Source organism: Symsagittifera roscoffensis, chromosome 7 (assembly GCF_963678635.1).
Source record: "Symsagittifera roscoffensis chromosome 7, txSymRosc1.1, whole genome shotgun sequence".
NCBI lineage: Eukaryota > Metazoa > Xenacoelomorpha > Acoela > Convolutidae > Symsagittifera > Symsagittifera roscoffensis.
Genome location: NC_087068.1, coordinates 1,892,191 through 1,909,922, shown reverse-complemented (window position 1 = coordinate 1,909,922; position 17,732 = coordinate 1,892,191). Strand labels below are relative to the sequence as shown.

General features: G+C 33.2%; 1 protein-coding gene across 1 annotated transcript in view; it reads right to left on the bottom strand.

Annotated features, from left to right (window-relative positions):
- LOC134851344 (uncharacterized) overlaps positions 1-17,732 on the bottom strand; it is a 68,573-nt gene that overhangs the window by 37,391 nt on the left and 13,450 nt on the right. Inside the window, exons 3-6 of the mRNA XM_063867383.1 lie at positions 11,031-11,270; positions 8,072-8,332; positions 3,467-3,616; positions 2,841-2,990 (exon numbers count right to left, since the gene is read on the bottom strand). Of these exons, the coding sequence (XP_063723453.1) occupies positions 2,841-2,990; positions 3,467-3,616; positions 8,072-8,332; positions 11,031-11,270 (801 nt within the window). The remainder of the gene's footprint in view (positions 1-2,840; positions 2,991-3,466; positions 3,617-8,071; positions 8,333-11,030; positions 11,271-17,732) is intronic.

Below are 17,732 nucleotides of genomic sequence, written 5' to 3'. Positions count from 1 at the left end.
GCTTCCAGCTGCGAAATTAGATCATTGTTCTGATAGTTTTTAAAAGTATCTGATATCCTTTGTTGCAATTGTTCATATTTAGGACATTTATAGGGTTTTTCTCCGAATTTTAACCGAATCAGGCGATTGTTGGTTAAACTTTTCTCCTTCCTTATTTGCTGAATTAATTTTGGTACAGTGGGGTGAACATAACCCATTGCTAATTGAAAAACTCTATTCCATCCTTCGAATGAATTGTTGTTTTTTTTTATTTCCATTTTTTGAACTGATTCCATATCGCTTCGTGCGCTTCAATTATACTGAATTAGTCAATGAAATGAAGTATAATAACTTAAAACCTAACAACTTCATGATAAAAGGCCACAGGTGAAAGTTTTCAAAAAGTGAGCTCAAGGCGTTGATACTGTTTTAGATCATATAGGGCTAAATAGAAAAAGTCAAAATTGATCTACGTGAAAAGAAACCAACTCGATTTCAAATATATATTTTTGAAAGTCAAACAAGGGCTCAGTTTCTTATGTTTTTTTTTCAGAAAAATGAGAAATCATCGTTTATAATTTGATAAAGTTTTTCAGGGCCTGATGCAACCTTACCAAATGATCGATCGTTCATCCGTTATAAATAGAGAAAAACCGAAAAAATTAAACCTTTCTTACAATGAGTTTACAAAGCGAGATAAACCCCGCCCCTCCCTAAATCCGCCTCTGCTTCAAATCGCAAAACAAAACATTATTGGTGATCGGAACCAATAATTTAGTTTCTGAAAAATCTCGTGACTTGAACTCATTTAAGCTCGCGTATTCTATGTTGAAACATTATATTACAGTTATCCTTTCGAGATTCCTTTTTAATATGCTAAATTGGAACAAAGTAAGTTTATGAAAACTCTCTTGGATTTGATGCCTATCTTCGAAATTTTGAGTTCTGTTTGGTAGACAAAGTACCCGTTTACTTGTAATAATCCATTTGCTCGTAAACTATGGTTGGGATTAACACAACTGGAAGATTAGTTATAATCTGACAGCTGAATTTACCGGTGAAAGGTTGCCCGTCCAGCAATTTATACCCAAGTGCCACACAACGGCCTGAATAAACAAACTTCACTCACAGCCAAAATTGGACTTTAGGTTAACTAATAACTATTCATAACTTCTCCTTCAGGTTAATCTTAACTAGCGGCACTTAACATGACTATTTTTTAGGTTATCTAACAGCTTTCATGTAACTCAGTCTCAAAATTGGTCGCGTCAATTCTTTATATCCGAATTGAGGACTTTTCGTCCTCAATTGGTCGCGAAGAATTCTTTATATCAAATTGGGATCAGTTTATAGCAAGGATTAGCTTATAGCAAGAAAATAAGTGATCTCCCCTTGAGTATGTTTTATTGTCGTGAGAAATCTAGGAAAGGATCTTCTGCTCAAAGTAATCCCAAGTTAATGGTTCCAAATTGACCGTAAAATGACCATAATTTCTGCTTCAGTTGCATTTTGGGTTTAGCAAGGATTAAATAATAAAGCAAATAAAGAAACTGTTTTGCAAGTTGCGACCTTTTTATGAAATAGCGGATTGTTTCTAAGATGCTTACAAATTTATCGCGATTCTTCAAATTAAATTATCCTTTTCGCTTAAAACTTTATTGCCCGATAATGATTTTCTTCTTATGTAGTAAGGGTGTGTGAACTTTTTGCCAGATCTGTTCCCAGGAGAACCTTAGAAACATGCATAGAAATAGGTTTTTTAGGTTTTATGTCAGTTTTTTGTAGTTTCCTTATTTATTTACAATCAGAAATTGCCGCATAAGCAAAACGCGTCTTGCAGCATTGTTGAAGCTGCATCATAAGCTGGGGCGGATTTAGGAGGCGGGGGGAGGGGCTGATGCTTGCTTCTCTTCAGGGACTCGACCCTCTGCCGACCCAAAGTGTCCTCTTTTGATACTTTCTTAAAATATCCGTTTTAGGCTAAAAACGGCTCGGGCTAAATATATACTAAATTTGAAGGAGTAGCGGGCGCCAAAAAATGCATATTTTTTGTCAAAAATTTCCGAAAACTACCTAAAAACGTCTTTTTTGGCCTGTTTTTTAAATAAATTGACTGCGGTGCATTTTTTTGTCTAAATATGGTCCTTATAGGGCTCTGTGAAAAATGTCGAAAACGTTTTGAAAATCCGAAAGTTCCCGTCCCCTCATAAAAATCCTCGATCTTTCCTTGAACATAAGTGTTCCTAGTATTTTTTGCCCAAATTTTTCGATACTTGGTGAATGGAGCTCTTTTTTCACCACTCCGTAGTGAATATTTATTACAAACTTGCTTACAAACTTGTAGAGCCATTAATTACAGCGTAAAACTGAGGTTTAGGTGGGGAAGTTAATGCTGCAAGACGGGAAGGGAGGGGGGGGGAAGTTATTACCAGAAAATGGACCACAATCAATCCAATAATTACTTTATTGCAAATGCTCATGTGACTTTTTTCTACATAAATCGAAAACATCGGTCTTTAATCGCTATTTTACGGCCAAAAATGTAGATTGTGGATGAAGTTATTTTAATTTAAAAAAACATACTTGCCCTTTTTTTCGACATGTAACATGCTATTAGCTGTTTTTAGAAACCATTAAGTGATTTGGGGTTCGAAAGCCCACTCTGAGAGTCCAGACGATTGCGTGTTCGAATTCTAATTTGATGAAATTGGGACAAGAATTCTTTGCGTGAGTGATAAAAATGCACTTACGTTCTTCACACATTGGAGGAAAAAAACGAGACCTGGTTATGGTGGGTTTCGAACCTGCAACCATTTGACTAAGAGGCAGAGCGCTTAGCCACTTTAAATTTAGCTACTTACGTTCTACACACATGAGGTCCTTGAATCCATGACAGGAACATCCGAAGGGGTCCTGCTGGCATAGATACATGGTGGCACATGACACCACTCCACTCATGTGGAAAGTGCATCTGGCCTCACAAGTCTGGCCGAACCAGTGCGAGGCACAGGCTGCAAACAGAATCGATAAAGACATCGGGAGATGCAAATTCTCAGACAACAATTCCCATCCCAGAAAAGTTAACTTGAAAAAAACTGCAGGCATTTTTTAACCAGGGTCATAGCAGCAGTTTAACCTAAAGAGCTGAGCAACTCGTGTTCTCTCTTCGATAAATGGTCTCAAAATTGATTGGGAGGATGTTTTCGTTCTCCAAAATGCAACTTTTTCCCCAATTTGACAAAATACTAAAGACAAGAAATCGAAAGACTTAAAGTTTTGTAAGATGATTCTCAGTTGATTTTTTTCTTAAATAATATCAAGTCTTTATACCGTTTTTTTTTGCTAATTTTTTCTGCATTTTTATAACAAAATATCAAAAAAAAAATTTAGAAAAATCACGAAATGATATGCATGGCATAAACTGTTTAGTGCCTCGACTGTGGAAAAGGGTATTGTTTGTTGGAGAGTGCAATTGAGGATGACTCACTGTTCTCGCAGTTGGGGCCGGTGAATCCGGGGGGACAGATGCACCTGCCGCTGCTCTCCTCACACACTCCCCCGTTGAGGCAGAGGGGACAGCTGAACGAACACTCATTCACACCCCCACTGTCCCCGCCCCAGTAGCCCTGGTGACAACCTACACGAACAAACACACAACACACATGTAGAGAGACTTTAAGAGGCCTTAAGAATTAATTTTTTTCTTTTTGAGACTTTAATTTTATTTAGTCCTAAGTTAGTCCTGAGTTTTTCAGGGACTAGTTTGGACCAAATTAACATCCTCTTCCCCAAAGGGTTCATTTTGTTGTTTAGGAGTTATTTTTGTTTTCAGGATTTAATTTTTTTTTCAAGATTTAATATTTTTTCAAGATTCAACAATTCCCATCCCAGAAAAGTTAACTTGAAGTTTTTCAGGAGTTATTTTTTTAGGAGTTAATTTTGTTTTTAGGGGTTCATTTTGTTGTTTAGGAGTTATTTTTGTTTTCAGGATTTAATTTTTTTTTTCAAGATTTAATATAGTTTTTCAGGAGTTATTTTTTTAGGAGTTAATTTTGTTCTTAGGGGTTCATTTTGTTGTTTAGGAGTTATTTTTGTTTTCAGGATTTAATTTTTTTTTCAAGATTTAATATAGTTTTTCAGGAGTTATTTTTTTAGGAGTTAATTTTGTTTTTAGGGGTTCATTTTGTTGTTTAGGAGTTATTTTTGTTTTCAGGATTTAATTTTTTTTTCAAGATTTAATATAGTTTTTCAGGAGTTATTTTTTTAGGAGTTAATTTTGTTTTTAGGGGTTCATTTTGTTGTTTAGGAGTTATTTTTGTTTTCAGGATTTAATTTTTTTTTCAAGATTTAATATAGTTTTTCAGGAGTTATTTTTTTAGGAGTTAATTTTGTTTTTAGGGGTTCATTTTGTTGTTTAGGAGTTATTTTTGTTTTCAGGATTTAATTTTTTTTTCAAGATTTAATATAGTTTTTCAGGAGTTATTTTTTTAGGAGTTAATTTTGTTTTTAGGGGTTCATTTTGTTGTTTAGGAGTTATTTTTGTTTTCAGGATTTAATTTTTTTTTCAAGATTTAATATAGTTTTTCAGGAGTTATTTTTTTAGGAGTTAATTTTGTTTTTAGGGGTTCATTTTGTTGTTTAGGAGTTATTTTTGTTTTCAGGATTTAATTTTTTTTTCAAGATTTAATATAGTTTTTCAGGAGTTATTTTTTTAGGAGTTAATTTTGTTTTTAGGGGTTCATTTTGTTGTTTAGGAGTTATTTTTGTTTTCAGGATTTAATTTTTTTTTCAAGATTTAATATAGTTTTTCAGGAGTTATTTTTTTAGGAGTTAATTTTGTTTTTAGGGGTTCATTTTGTTGTTTAGGAGTTATTTTTGTTTTCAGGATTTAATTTTTTTTTTCAAGATTTAATATAGTTTTTCAGGAGTTATTTTTTAGGAGTTAATTTTGTTCTTAGGGGTTCATTTTGTTGTTTAGGAGTTATTTTTGTTTTCAGGATTTAATTTTTTTTTCAAGATTTAATATAGTTTTTCAGGAGTTATTTTTTTAGGAGTTAATTTTGTTTTTAGGGGTTCATTTTGTTGTTTAGGAGTTATTTTTGTTTTCAGGATTTAATTTTTTTTTCAAGATTTAATATAGTTTTTCAGGAGTTATTTTTTTAGGAGTTAATTTTGTTCTTAGGGGTTCATTTTGTTGTTTAGGAGTTAATTTTGTTTTTTAAAAGTTCGAATTCAATAATCAATGAGTAAACAGGGTTGTAGCTAATTATTACTAATCTTGTCGAGCTTTTTCTTCTTATGGACTATTTAGTTTGATTTCACTTTCACTGATTTAAATAGTTCAGATTTAAGTTTCACAATTTTGCCCTAGGCTTTTTGCAAATCGAAGACTGTTTCTGGCTGGTAATCATTATATAAATATTTCCTTGAATAGTAAAAATTTAAATCCAACCGGCTGAAAGTTATAAAACAAAACAACATTTTGTTGCTCTATGGAGTTTTCAGAGTTTCAGACAACCAACATGTTTAATGAGTTAGCCAGACAGCATAAATTTTAGTTTTATGGAACAAAATCCAGTAAAGCACCGGAATATCAGGATCCGAGGCTTGATCACGAAGAATTATTTATCCCTATTTTTAATCCCTTCATTTCTAAAAACGTAATTTTAGATCACTTCAAACGAAATGTAAGTGCTCAAATGCATACTTTTTATGTCCAAAAGCTAAAAAGAGTGTGTATTGCTCATATATTGTAATCGGTACTTTATGGTAGAAGTCCTGACAAAGATTGGTATGATTTGAAGTTTGAAAATTAATTTTTTTAGTGCGCATCTGAATTTGTTCACGTATCAATAATTCACAAGAGAGCAGATGCTGCTAGAATCTCGGCACCATTTTTGGGGGTATTTTTTTGTTCGCAAATTGAAAAGCGCTTCCTTCCGCCTATCGTCAAAGTGCATCTTATACATCTAATACAGATAGGAACCACGCTACAGATGAAATATTAATCACTTCTGTTCTGCTGCTGTCGAAAGAACTCAATTTATTAGACAGATCAACATCTCGACCGAATTCTGCATGTAAAATGTAGTCTTTGCTTCTTTTAAATGCAATTTTTTAAAATGAAAATCGCAAAACTGGCCGATGTTTTAACTTTCTAGTATTTTGATTTTTTACCTGCTCAATGTCATCAATATAACAATAAAATTGCCGCGTCTTTTGGACTGTATAATATTCCAAGTAGCATTTGCTTACGTTTCATATGGCGATTACTTGACATCATATTTCCCAAGATGTCAACAACAACAAAATTATCAGTCAAAAATTTCCATAAAATTCAGTTTGAAAAAATTATGGCTGAGCTGATTTTTTTGAAATCACTTATACTTTTATTGATAATATGAACATAAAGATAGTGGTTCCAGTTTTTTTTGAATATAAAGCTTTTTCTAAAAGTATGTTTTATATAATTATACAACAGTTTTTTTCAATGAATAGTCAAGTGACGTGAAACTTCAAAGCAAAAAAAAACGCATTTGAAATTATTCTTTTTGTTCTGTAAAACGACAGTGCTAATTTTGTTTTTTTTTTAAATTAAAAACTACGCTAAAATTACCAGGTCAACTGTTAACCAATTTAGTTTAAATGGAGCCTCTTATGTAGCCCTACAAAACCTCATTAGGGTAATTTATCAAAAAAAATAGAAAACATTGAAAAACATTTATATAAAGTAGATATTTTTACTACACTTTAAGGCTAAATAAATTGTGTTTGGCTGAAAAAATGAGGCTAGAGTTGAAAGAAAAAGAACATATATCTACTTCTGCATTCTCCCTTTTATCCCCCTACAGGTTATATAAAGTACAAAGAGATGTATATGCGCCTCCTAGCGTAAAAATACGTCCAAATGACATGCCTCAATTCAATTTCGATTGTTTTAATCCGTCTCCTACGCGTTTTCTACGAACGCAATTAGTTGCGCAATAAACATCCCAAGTTGGCATAATTAAAAATTATGAAACCCCCATAACTTTACATTATATGTGAGGTATTTCTACATCTAAGCTTCGAACAACAATTATTTTTATGAATTTTTAAAGAATTTTACATTGTCAAAGTGTTAAAAAATTGAGTTAATCCAAATAACGAGATTATTGGACGATGATGATATAGGTGTACTTAACCTAGGACTAGTTTAAGGCTTGTTAAGATGCGGGTTTTACTGCTTATCTGCTTGCTTCCAAAAAAAATGACGGAATTGGAAAAAAAAGACCCCAAGCATAAATATTTCGAATTTTTTGCAAAATTGGGTCAACATTTTTTTAATATATGAAACAAAAACATACAATTTTTGGCTTCCGCTAGAGACATTTCTGATATTTCATTTGACTACATAAGAGGCTCAATTTATAAATTTTGGGGAAAAAAGGAAGCGGTAGCTTAGCATAGTTTCTAATGAGCTGTGAAGGGGACAAAAAGTATTAGTTTTTGAGGCAAATTTTTGGAAAAACATTGAACCATATTACTTCGGGCAAAACTTTTCACTTTTTGTCCACGTCTTTTTATTCTAATCTGTGTTTTTTTAAGTGTGTTTCAGTCGGGCGCAAATAGAGCCTAAAATCAGTTTAATCTGACTTTTAGTGACCTAAACTATCAAAAAATTTTCTCATCAAATAAATTTGCGATTGTGAAGCACCAATAGTATGTTTGGGATATAGTTAACGCCTCCTCCCCTCAGGGATTCGACCATATGACCACCCAAAATATCTCCCTTTGATTTTACTGTACGGCATCCATTTTTCATTGACCGACCCTATACTTTTCTAAAGTCACCATCGGCTCCAAAATGTATAACTTGAGAGAGAATGGTAGGCCAGAAAACCTCTTGTTGGTCAAAATTGTTCAAAAAACCCTCAACACGCAGCTTTTGGCTTACTGTTTTTCCAAAAACAAAACCCACGCTACGCTACAGTTATTTCTCTTAATAAAGTCTTTCGGGCGGTCTAATTATAGCGCCAATTCCAAATTTGTTTTATTTGTTAGAAAATTTTGTAAAACAATTTAGAAAGAACTGAAGAAAAAAACGACTAACGTCTCACAATGACCCTGGTCAACCCGATTCGGCCTAAGTTCCTGTCGGCCTCCTCCTGGTAGAACTCATACACGCCAGCATCATCCGCCGAGGCACTGTGTACTTCTAGATAACTAGCCCCCCAGTCCTCGATTATTTTGCCGTTTCTCCTCCACACCACAGGCAGGGTGGGGTCGTACATGTCTGTGTTTGGAGTGAGCTCTATTCTGAAACTGTCGTCCAAGTTGACTGTTTTGCTCAGCCATTCGGGTTTAAAAGAGCCTGAAAATAATTTTAAAAAACAAGTGAAGGCAGAGATAAAGTTTGTGTGAAGCAAGGGCGGACTACAAACAAGATCAGGTACCACAAACAAACATTGGATTAGATCGAATGATATATCATTTTAAATCCCGTAAAATTTTGATTCGAACAATATTTTTAAAAAATTTTATCAGAAAATTTTTGGTTAAAAATTTCTTATTTTGGAAAAATTTTGGAGGATCTATGAACGGCTATCTAAGGCCTGTCTAAGCATGGTTCGTTTCAATTTCGTTTAAAACTTGGGCTTCTTTTACTGCTAAATATAATCTTGAAATTTTAGTTCTTTAAAAGAAGCTAGCCGATTTAGACCTATTTAAATATCAAATCTGAGTAATGTATTCATACAATGCACTTTTTTTGTTCGTCAAAAAATGCTTAAAATCCGCCATTTAAATTATCTAAATTTCACTTAAAAGCGTTTCTTTTTAATTAAAGACGGTAGCCTTGAGCCTTTGAAAAAAGGGCCGTTCCGTTCATACGTTTTGTTTAAATTGGATATATGTTCATCGGAGATAAAAACTGAAAACTTTCATAATTTATTGCCTGGCCATTTTTCCATTATTACATTAAATGTTTTTATCTTATTTATGAAATTTATAGTTTAACAGAAACAAATGTATTTTGACACGCTTCGTCTGTTAACATCATTGTTGAATTATCAAAGACGTGTTCATTTTATTCCATCCATTGAAGGAGAAAAAAGATGAAAGAAGAGAAAAAAGTCATTAATTCAGTTAACTCGATTGACTGACAGGTCCTGAAATGTGTGTAATAACTTTGCTGGCACATCCACTGAATATGAATCAGCAATCAATATCCGGATATGAAAACTATTCTGCTCCACTTCTGTTCTGGCTAACCAAACAACGAAACACGAGGACCTAGGGGAACCCTCTCTTAAATTTTCACTTTTAGTCAGTTTAGAAGAAAGTTTATCCTGTCGAAAAACTTACTGTTCATGTGTGAGTTTTTTTATTGAGAAAAAAAATTTTTTTTTGCAAAGCTTTTTTTCAAAAAACAGTTCCTGATTTTACAATAAAAATAACTTTAAGCCAGAAATTTATAAACATAAGTTTTTATCACTAGACATTATCTTCATCACCAAAGTGATAACCGGATATTTGTTTCTTATTTCACTTCCTATACCAGTCCACGAATATATTCTGGCTAAAAACAAAAAAGCTCATCTTTTTTCGCCCAATGTTGACAGGCTGAAGGGTTAAGTATTTTAGAATATTTTGATATTTGATCCATTTTTGGTCATTTATGAGTGGAATGTGGTGTCCAGTTTATACATGTCATCATGTCATAAAGGTGCAATGACAAATGCCAATTAGGAAACACACCAGCAGGGAATACCCTGACATGTATTACTTCATAGCCCCCGGATCAGAAAAGGGGGATGAATGAACTTAAAATAACAACCCTAACTTGCTCCGACTGTTGTTTAACTAATTGATTTTGGACATTTTTTCATGACAGCTAACATTTTTACATTGTTATATTTGACGCTAAATGGCAGTTATATTTTTCTGAATGAATCATAAGTCTGGCAGCGTTAACTCAATTTTTTTTCTAAATCTTGTTCTTAATTCGTTTTTGTAATTTAAGATATTTTTGATGCTAGATAGCCTTAAATAGTTCAACTCGATTTCGTATTTCTTTTATTTTTTTTAGATAAGGTTCAACTCCATTTTCTTTCATTCGTGTGATTGAAATCTTAACTAAATTTGAGTTTATTTTCGCCCAAGTGTGTAAAAAATCAATAACCACGATTTTGAATGGAGAAGCGCCGACTTCAAAACGAAGCATTTGATTAAAACTGGCCTTTGAAAATAATCCCGCTGGCTCAACATTCTACAATGGAGGAACACACGCACTTAAGCTGATACATTTGAACTACATTTTAGTGTTGGAAGGCAGGCATTTCACTTTTATCTCGGGTCCAACCCCAGAAAAGGGTTTATGGACCAAAGAGCCCATAAAAGAATTGATAGAAATTATGAGCTCTGTTCACAACAATTTGAAGAAAACGTGAATTCAAGGAAAGTTCGAAATGTTTGTTCACGCGAAGAGGTTATTTGTAAAGCTCTCCAACAATATGGGTGGGGACAATGCGACCAGCTTAAGACAATACTAAAAAGACAATTTATCACCTAAAATTTTGTTTAAATTTGACAATTGTCAATCAGATTTTTCTGAGTTCCACCGTCATGGGAGCAGTATTGTTCCCTTATGTTTTCTTTCAGTTTCAATGCCGCAAAAACATGTGATTTTTAATAACAATTTGTATTGGGATTTTTATCATGGTTTATTTATTTGTTGTATTCTAACCATAGCACAAAATAATCATCCGAGTTTTGTTACACTTGATCTTTAATCTGGTCTTCTTGGAAAAAAAGACATTTTCCAGTTCAATGAAGCCGAAATTTTTCCGATCAACGAACTCATTTTTAGAAGGATAAAGAAGTTCAAAATGTCACTTAACATTTTTAACAAGCAATGACTCATTTTTTTTTACTAATAAGTTTTTTTTTGCTCTGTAAAATGTACAGTCTGTCCATTTTAACTAAGCTTAATCCTTATTCAAGCTTGCATAATTATTGTCAGGTTTAGATTTTTGGGTGCTAAAATAAATGAATGAAAAAAAACTACTAACTTTTTGATGGCATCTTGATCATGTTTATGCTAAGTTGTCGTTTCGAATTAGTGGTCATCCCAAATGGGTTGCTTCTGGCCGATGACCCACGTGACCCCATGCTCTCTCCAGGCACTGTGAGTTTGTAGGCGCCCGTTATTCCGAATGTCCTGTCTGGCAGACTGTAGGCCACCCTGTGGTAATTGCTGGACGAGATCGGTTCAATTATTTTCGGCTTCGTGCCCGTAGGCAGACTGAACCCTAAACACAAACAACAGGGGGGTTTGAAAAGACCCTGTGAGTTTTTCTATTAGTTGGTTAAAAACGGGGTTTTACTAGGGTTTGATTTGTTTTAAAGTTGTTTTTCATAGTTGGTTCTATTGGTTCTCGTCATCTCTAGCTGCAACAACTGAGAAACAACTACAAATCATGGCGAACTTATCACCCGATTTCTTAATCTTCAGCAAGACGATTGCGAAGTGGCTAAATATTCCACCCCACGGACCAAAGGGCGGTGGTTCGCAGTCCAGCTAGATCAGTGCTCACTGCGGTCAATTCAACAACTCTCAGCACATAAAATTAACCAAGAAAATGCATGGATTGCTAATGCAGTGGTCACACAGCGGCTCAATGAGAAGTAAAGAGTTCATTTGTTTGCAGGGGTGGATCTAGGAATTTCTCGGAGGGGGTCAGATTTTCAAAAAATTTCGAAACTTTGTCCGCTTTTTTTTAGATCGATCAAATTGGTTTTCCGAGCTCTCTCAAAGCACTGAATAGACCCTAATTTTACCAAATTTTTTGCGCCTCAGGTAAAATTTTGAAAAAAAAACAGACCAAAAAAGGCGTTTTTAGGCACTTTTTGACAAATTTTTACCAAAAATCGGGTTTTTTCGGAGCACTTCCCCCCCCCCCCCCTCAAAATTAGTATAATTTGGCGCGCAAGGCGCCTTTAGAAAAATTTTAGGGTAAGTCAGCCAAAAAGGGATATCTCGAAATAGCACAAAGGGACACCTTTGGGTCGCCATGGGGCCGAATCCCTGATAAGGGTGCGTCCGCAACCCCCCTCCCCCAAAACCGCCCCTGTTTGTTGTTTTTCCCGGGCGGGTATTTTTCCTTAAACTATAAAAAACCTAAAAGCAAATGCTTCAATCTGATTGGCTGTATTTAAGTACGTTAGCAGTGCATAGGTTGGATATCTCGCTCAATCATCCAATGATGCGCTGTTAAGTTATCTTGGGCAAGATAAGAAAAAAAACTCGGAAAGTTTAGTAATATATAATGTTCGACATCAATGCTCATTTAATAAAAAAAAACCATTAAAATCATTTTTCAAAAAAATAATTGTGAAAACATGATCGAATTAAATTAATTATAGTTTGCAGTTAACTCTGTATTTTTATTGTAATTTTTAAAATTGCTATCAGTTTTAATTGTTTACTGTTCCGACTTTTGAAGAAAAAGCTAAATATCTATGCTTGGGGTATTTCATGCAAACAGTCATTTTTCGACTTTTTAACTGAGCAGTTTTGACAACAAAATTTTATATCAACTGAAAAAAAAATACTGTTTGAAGCTCAAACTGAAAAAATATATCATTTGTGATCTTTTTTGTAAAGTTTATGGGGATTTGAAGGCTGCCATTTTGGTCAATATGGGATAATTAAAGCGCGACAAAATGCGTTCTATAACCCGCGTAAGCGGTGGCTAAAAGCGTTGCAAATAGTGTCATGTCAAATGAGTTGGTTTTTTAATTAAGAAATCAGAGATTAAAAAATCCTTTTTTAGTTTATGTTAGAGTGTATTGGGACAAATCGAAAAAACAGTTCTTCGAATCATTTCGTTAATTTTTTTACAATGTAATGTTTGTATTGGCCTTAATGTGCAGACGATACACTCAGGGCTTTGTCCTGCTATAAGAGCAATCTTGGTATCAATTACAATTGATATTATTCGATATTCATCGATTTTGTTTTCTAATTGTTAGCTTCCTGGACAGTGTGGTAGTTGTACATATTTTAACCAGATATAGTTGCCTGACTGTAACTCGAACCTTGCAGTTTTCAGCATTTTTTTTTTCCAAATTAATTTTTGAACAAATTCATGCTTTGATATTTGAAGAGAGTTACCGAATCCTTTTGCGTTTCTTTTTTTAAATTCAGGCCAATTTTAAATAGTAAGATAACTGTTTTTTTCCGGATTAAATTTATAACACCCGAAAATTTTTAATGCTATGTGCTCAAACTTTAACAATTATATTATTTGCAATTCTATTACAGCACACCATGATTGTAAATTTTGCTTGATAGTTTTTTTGGGAAACAGAAGGATTTTATATTCAATTAAACTTGATTTCAAGAAACTTTTTGCAAAAATTATTATCAATAGTTTATTTTGAAAACGCATTTTTTTTGTTTTTTGAAGTGAAAATAGTTTAAGCATTTAAAATTTGACACTTATAATATACTTTGAGAATGATAAAGTAGAAATATAAAAGAATTTAAATCAATCATTTTTTGAATTGAATATGGGTTTCCCCTTGCGATTAAATCACGCGTGTTTCTTAAAAATTTTTAATCGAAAGTGAGTTTTACTGAAATCCTTTTCCAAACTTCAGGCAATCATTCAGCAATAACAAAACCGATTGTTTTCACGTTTTTCAGTAAAAAAAAAATCAGACAAAATCAGCACTATATATCCGCGATATAATCTCATCGTAATTTTTGATTGAAAATTAGTTTTTTCAAATGACCTAAAGTACTTTGATGGTTTGTTTCTTTGATCAATAAAAGCATCATATTGTAATATTGACCGATTCATTTTGTGAAAAATGAGGAAAATTTATGTCTTGGCTAGTTAAACGGACAAGCCATATATCTATTATGAGAACCATCTGCGGTTTATGTTATTGTGGCTTTACAACTTGCTAGTTATACCAAAAATGGCGGCCGAGTCAGATGTTCCTCCCTGTCCACATAAAAAGAGCAATCAAAGGGCAATAAAAGCCGGGCAGTGCGATGATGGCCGCTGCTCCGTTAGAAACTGGAAACATATTTCCTATTCTTCGGTGGTTTGCAATAAACAAAGCAAACAGCAAACCGGATAAGGCAAAGAACAATGGAGGGGTAATTGTTTTCCGTTTCAAGCCAGGCAGATGAACTGACAGGTTGATAATCCTATTAGATCTGATTCGATGGCAGGGGACTTGCAAGCTTAGATGTCTGGACACAAACCAGAGTTTATTGCAATGGAGCGACTCCGAAGCTAAAGCAAGTCTGGATAAAGAAAAGCAGTCTAATTTAAAGAACTGACGCCAAATAGGAATACAAATCTCCACCGAGAAGCCGTTCATCAGTTTTCGGTGATTGGCGCTTTTCGATTTGATTCATTGGTGACTAAAAAAATGTTTCTCCGAATAAAACCTCGTTAAGAAAATTATTCATCAAAAATTGACCCAGAAATAAATTTTCAACAATCCAAAAATTTCAGCCTGAACGGATCCAATTTCATTTTAGATATGCTATTTTAATTTTTTTTATAAGTTCGCATTGACCATTAACAGGAAATTTTTCCAATGAAACCTTTTGTTTCCATTTCAAACACTTGCCGTGCTGACAAGAACTCGATTGCAATCGATTTTTTACAGGTAAAGTAGACATATTTGTTTTGATGATTGGCCTGAAAATAAACTATGAAGATAACCAATATCTAAATATTCTGCTTCAAAATGAATTTTTATAATTTGATTTTTTTCCAATTCTTTGTTTCATGGCTATCAAGAATGAGCCTAAAAGGTTGATAATGAAAATCACATTAAAACAATGTTGCATAGTTTCCCCGCGGGAACTCTTAGTTTTGCACAATACGCAATAGTCTGTGGTAACAATTTCTCTTCGAGTGACTTTTGCTCTCTGTAGCTCTGATGGAAACTTTCTTCAGTAAACAATTTTGCTTAAGCTTCAAACAAAAAGATTGAATAATTCAGTTTTGTTGAAATTTTGATGATTTTTACTACCTTGAAAAAACCCATATAAAATGATCTGAATCCAATTTTTATGCAATATAATTAGTTTTTTTTCTACCATAAAAATCCATGAATCCTATTCAATCGATTTATGTATCTAATTGGGTTATCGTAAATACCTCAAACTTTTCTAAAATTTGCTACTTTAGAACTTTTCGTACAACACTCGTTACAAAACTAGGCTCTAAGAATGTTACGAGATAGGCACTTTTTCTTCCAAAATGTTTTATTTTCAAACTTTTTTTCCTATAGCCAGTTCAAAAGTTCTCCGCTGACGAAGATTACAAAAACGGAAACTCTGAGGCCTAACGACTCGTTTCGCTACAAGACTTTACTGAAAACTTAAGCTAACTAACATAATAACTAACTTAACTTAACCACTAACTTGAAAACGGTAGTTTTTTGCTGATAAGCAGAAATTTTGCCGATCTATATTTGAACCCGGCACACAACACTTCTGCAGCTATATGACATGAGTGGTCAAACATAAATTTCTTTTGTCTGGAAATTGTCTTTTAAACCACTAATTACGTATAATTAGGAGATGCGTTGAAAAAAAAATCAAATTTTTGTTTCGAAAATTTTTGTTCGAAATGCATATCTAAAAAACTTGAGATTCATATACATTTGAAAAAAAATAATTTTCCAAATTTTTAAAAATCCATATGAAGATATAGAAACATATTCACTCTTTTCGGCAATTTTTTGAATATTGGTAAAAAGTTATTACCTTAGATTTTTGCTAATAAGAAAGTTGTAGGATAAGAAAGTTGTAGAAAAGTTGTACTTCCTTTAAATCTTATAAGAAGTTTGAAGATAGAAGAATTTTTTGTAGGCTGGTCAACCTTAGCTTACCCCAATGTGTTATCTTTATGAAAATTGATATAAATCAAATTTGTCAGTGCGGGCAATAACAAAGCAGAATATATCAACGACTCGCCTTAAAAACTTTTTTTGAAATAGAAATTGTTTTTAATCCTGGAAGTATACTGATTTTCTCCCTAATCTGAGAAATATTAATTGTTTTTTTTTTCATGCAAAATTCCAGATGACTCGGACTTTAATTAATGTATGACTCAGATTGAAAAAATATTTTTTGTACACAAAAAGTTTACCTGATTGAAAACAAATTTCTTGTAACATTTTTTATGTTTTCTAACCACCCTCATTTCAAACAATATCTGAATCTACACATATGGAAATGAAAATCCATACTTAAGCAGGACTTCTAAACTGAAAAAAATATTTAGGACAAACCTATTTAACTGTTTGTGTTTTCTGTAGATAAAGAGTGATTTTCTTATCTAACATAGAAAAATCATAAATCCTTTAGGTAAATCTAAAATCAGTTCCTCACTGATGCAATGCATACTGAATCTAGATAAAAATGGCTGTTAATTGACTAAACGTTGCAGGCAATAATTGTGAAAGAATTTTATAGCAGCCAAAAAATTGTTGCTCTGAGCTCAAATTAAAAAAAGATTTCATGACCTTTTTTCGTAACGTTATGGGATTTACAGATTGGCAATTTGGCCAATTTTTGGGATCGGAACGCGTGACGCATTCCTTGTTATAAATGCATAAGCGGATATTTAACTTAGAAATTGTTCCAAATTGAATTGAGGCATCATTATTGGCCTATTCAATGCTTGCTACAACAGAAACAAGACTGCTCGTATCAGGACAAAACCCTGAATGTTCTGAGCGCCCATTAATTGATCTCGAATAGTTTTTGGCAAACGAAATATTGACAAACTACAAAATTTGGATGATGATATCAAAATTTAGATGACAATAAAACAAAATAGCTTACCTCAATTCAATTTGAAACGATTATGAGTGCAGATAATTAGCCTAGCAAAAAAGGTGCGTACTGAAATAAACTATTAAAGTTTTGGATCCATCTGCACTTAAGTCTAATGGGAGCATACTCGCTTGGCACTCCAAAAGTTTCCGGATTGATACCCATACGCAGTCAACTTTTCTAAAATTGGTCGAAAAAAAAACACCCCGGGCATATATATTCCTCACTTTCTTCAAAAATCAGAACAGTTATTACTTTTTCTGAACAAAGCGACTGGGTGATTGTCAGGTTTTCCAAAAAAATTTTCACAAAAATCGAAAGATTCGTCATTTTTTTGAAAAGCGAACAGAGCTCCACAGAATTTAAAAGGGAATAAAAACGTTCAGGTCTTCGCCTTGATATGAGTTTTTAATGCCTAAAAATTTCGCAAATTCGAGTTTTCATGTTTTGTGAAACATTTGCAAAATCGAAAACTAAAAGTTTGACTTGCAATTTCATATCGCGCGTTTTAATACAGTTTTTTAAGCCATCTTATCATATTTAACACATTTTATTTTCATATTTTTTATACCTTACGCTAACTTACATTTAATTTAACGCTGCTCTAAAAACCATCCGAATACAGCAGTTCTGTTGTCCACAAAAGCTTTTGGCTAAACTGGATTTTTAGGAAAGGATTTTAAGTTCATGCTGTTAACTGATCCATATTCCCATAAACATCCGTATTAAAATCCTTTCTATCAGAGTTAATTGATTCTGTCATTCTGCTTCTAAATTGCTCTGCCTTACTGTTTTATAACACGAATGTGGAAAAAACGCATCAATTATTAGTGTAATATCAGCCTACCTAACCTATCATTAGGCTTAACACTTTTGAATTCCCCGAATGTTGCATTTC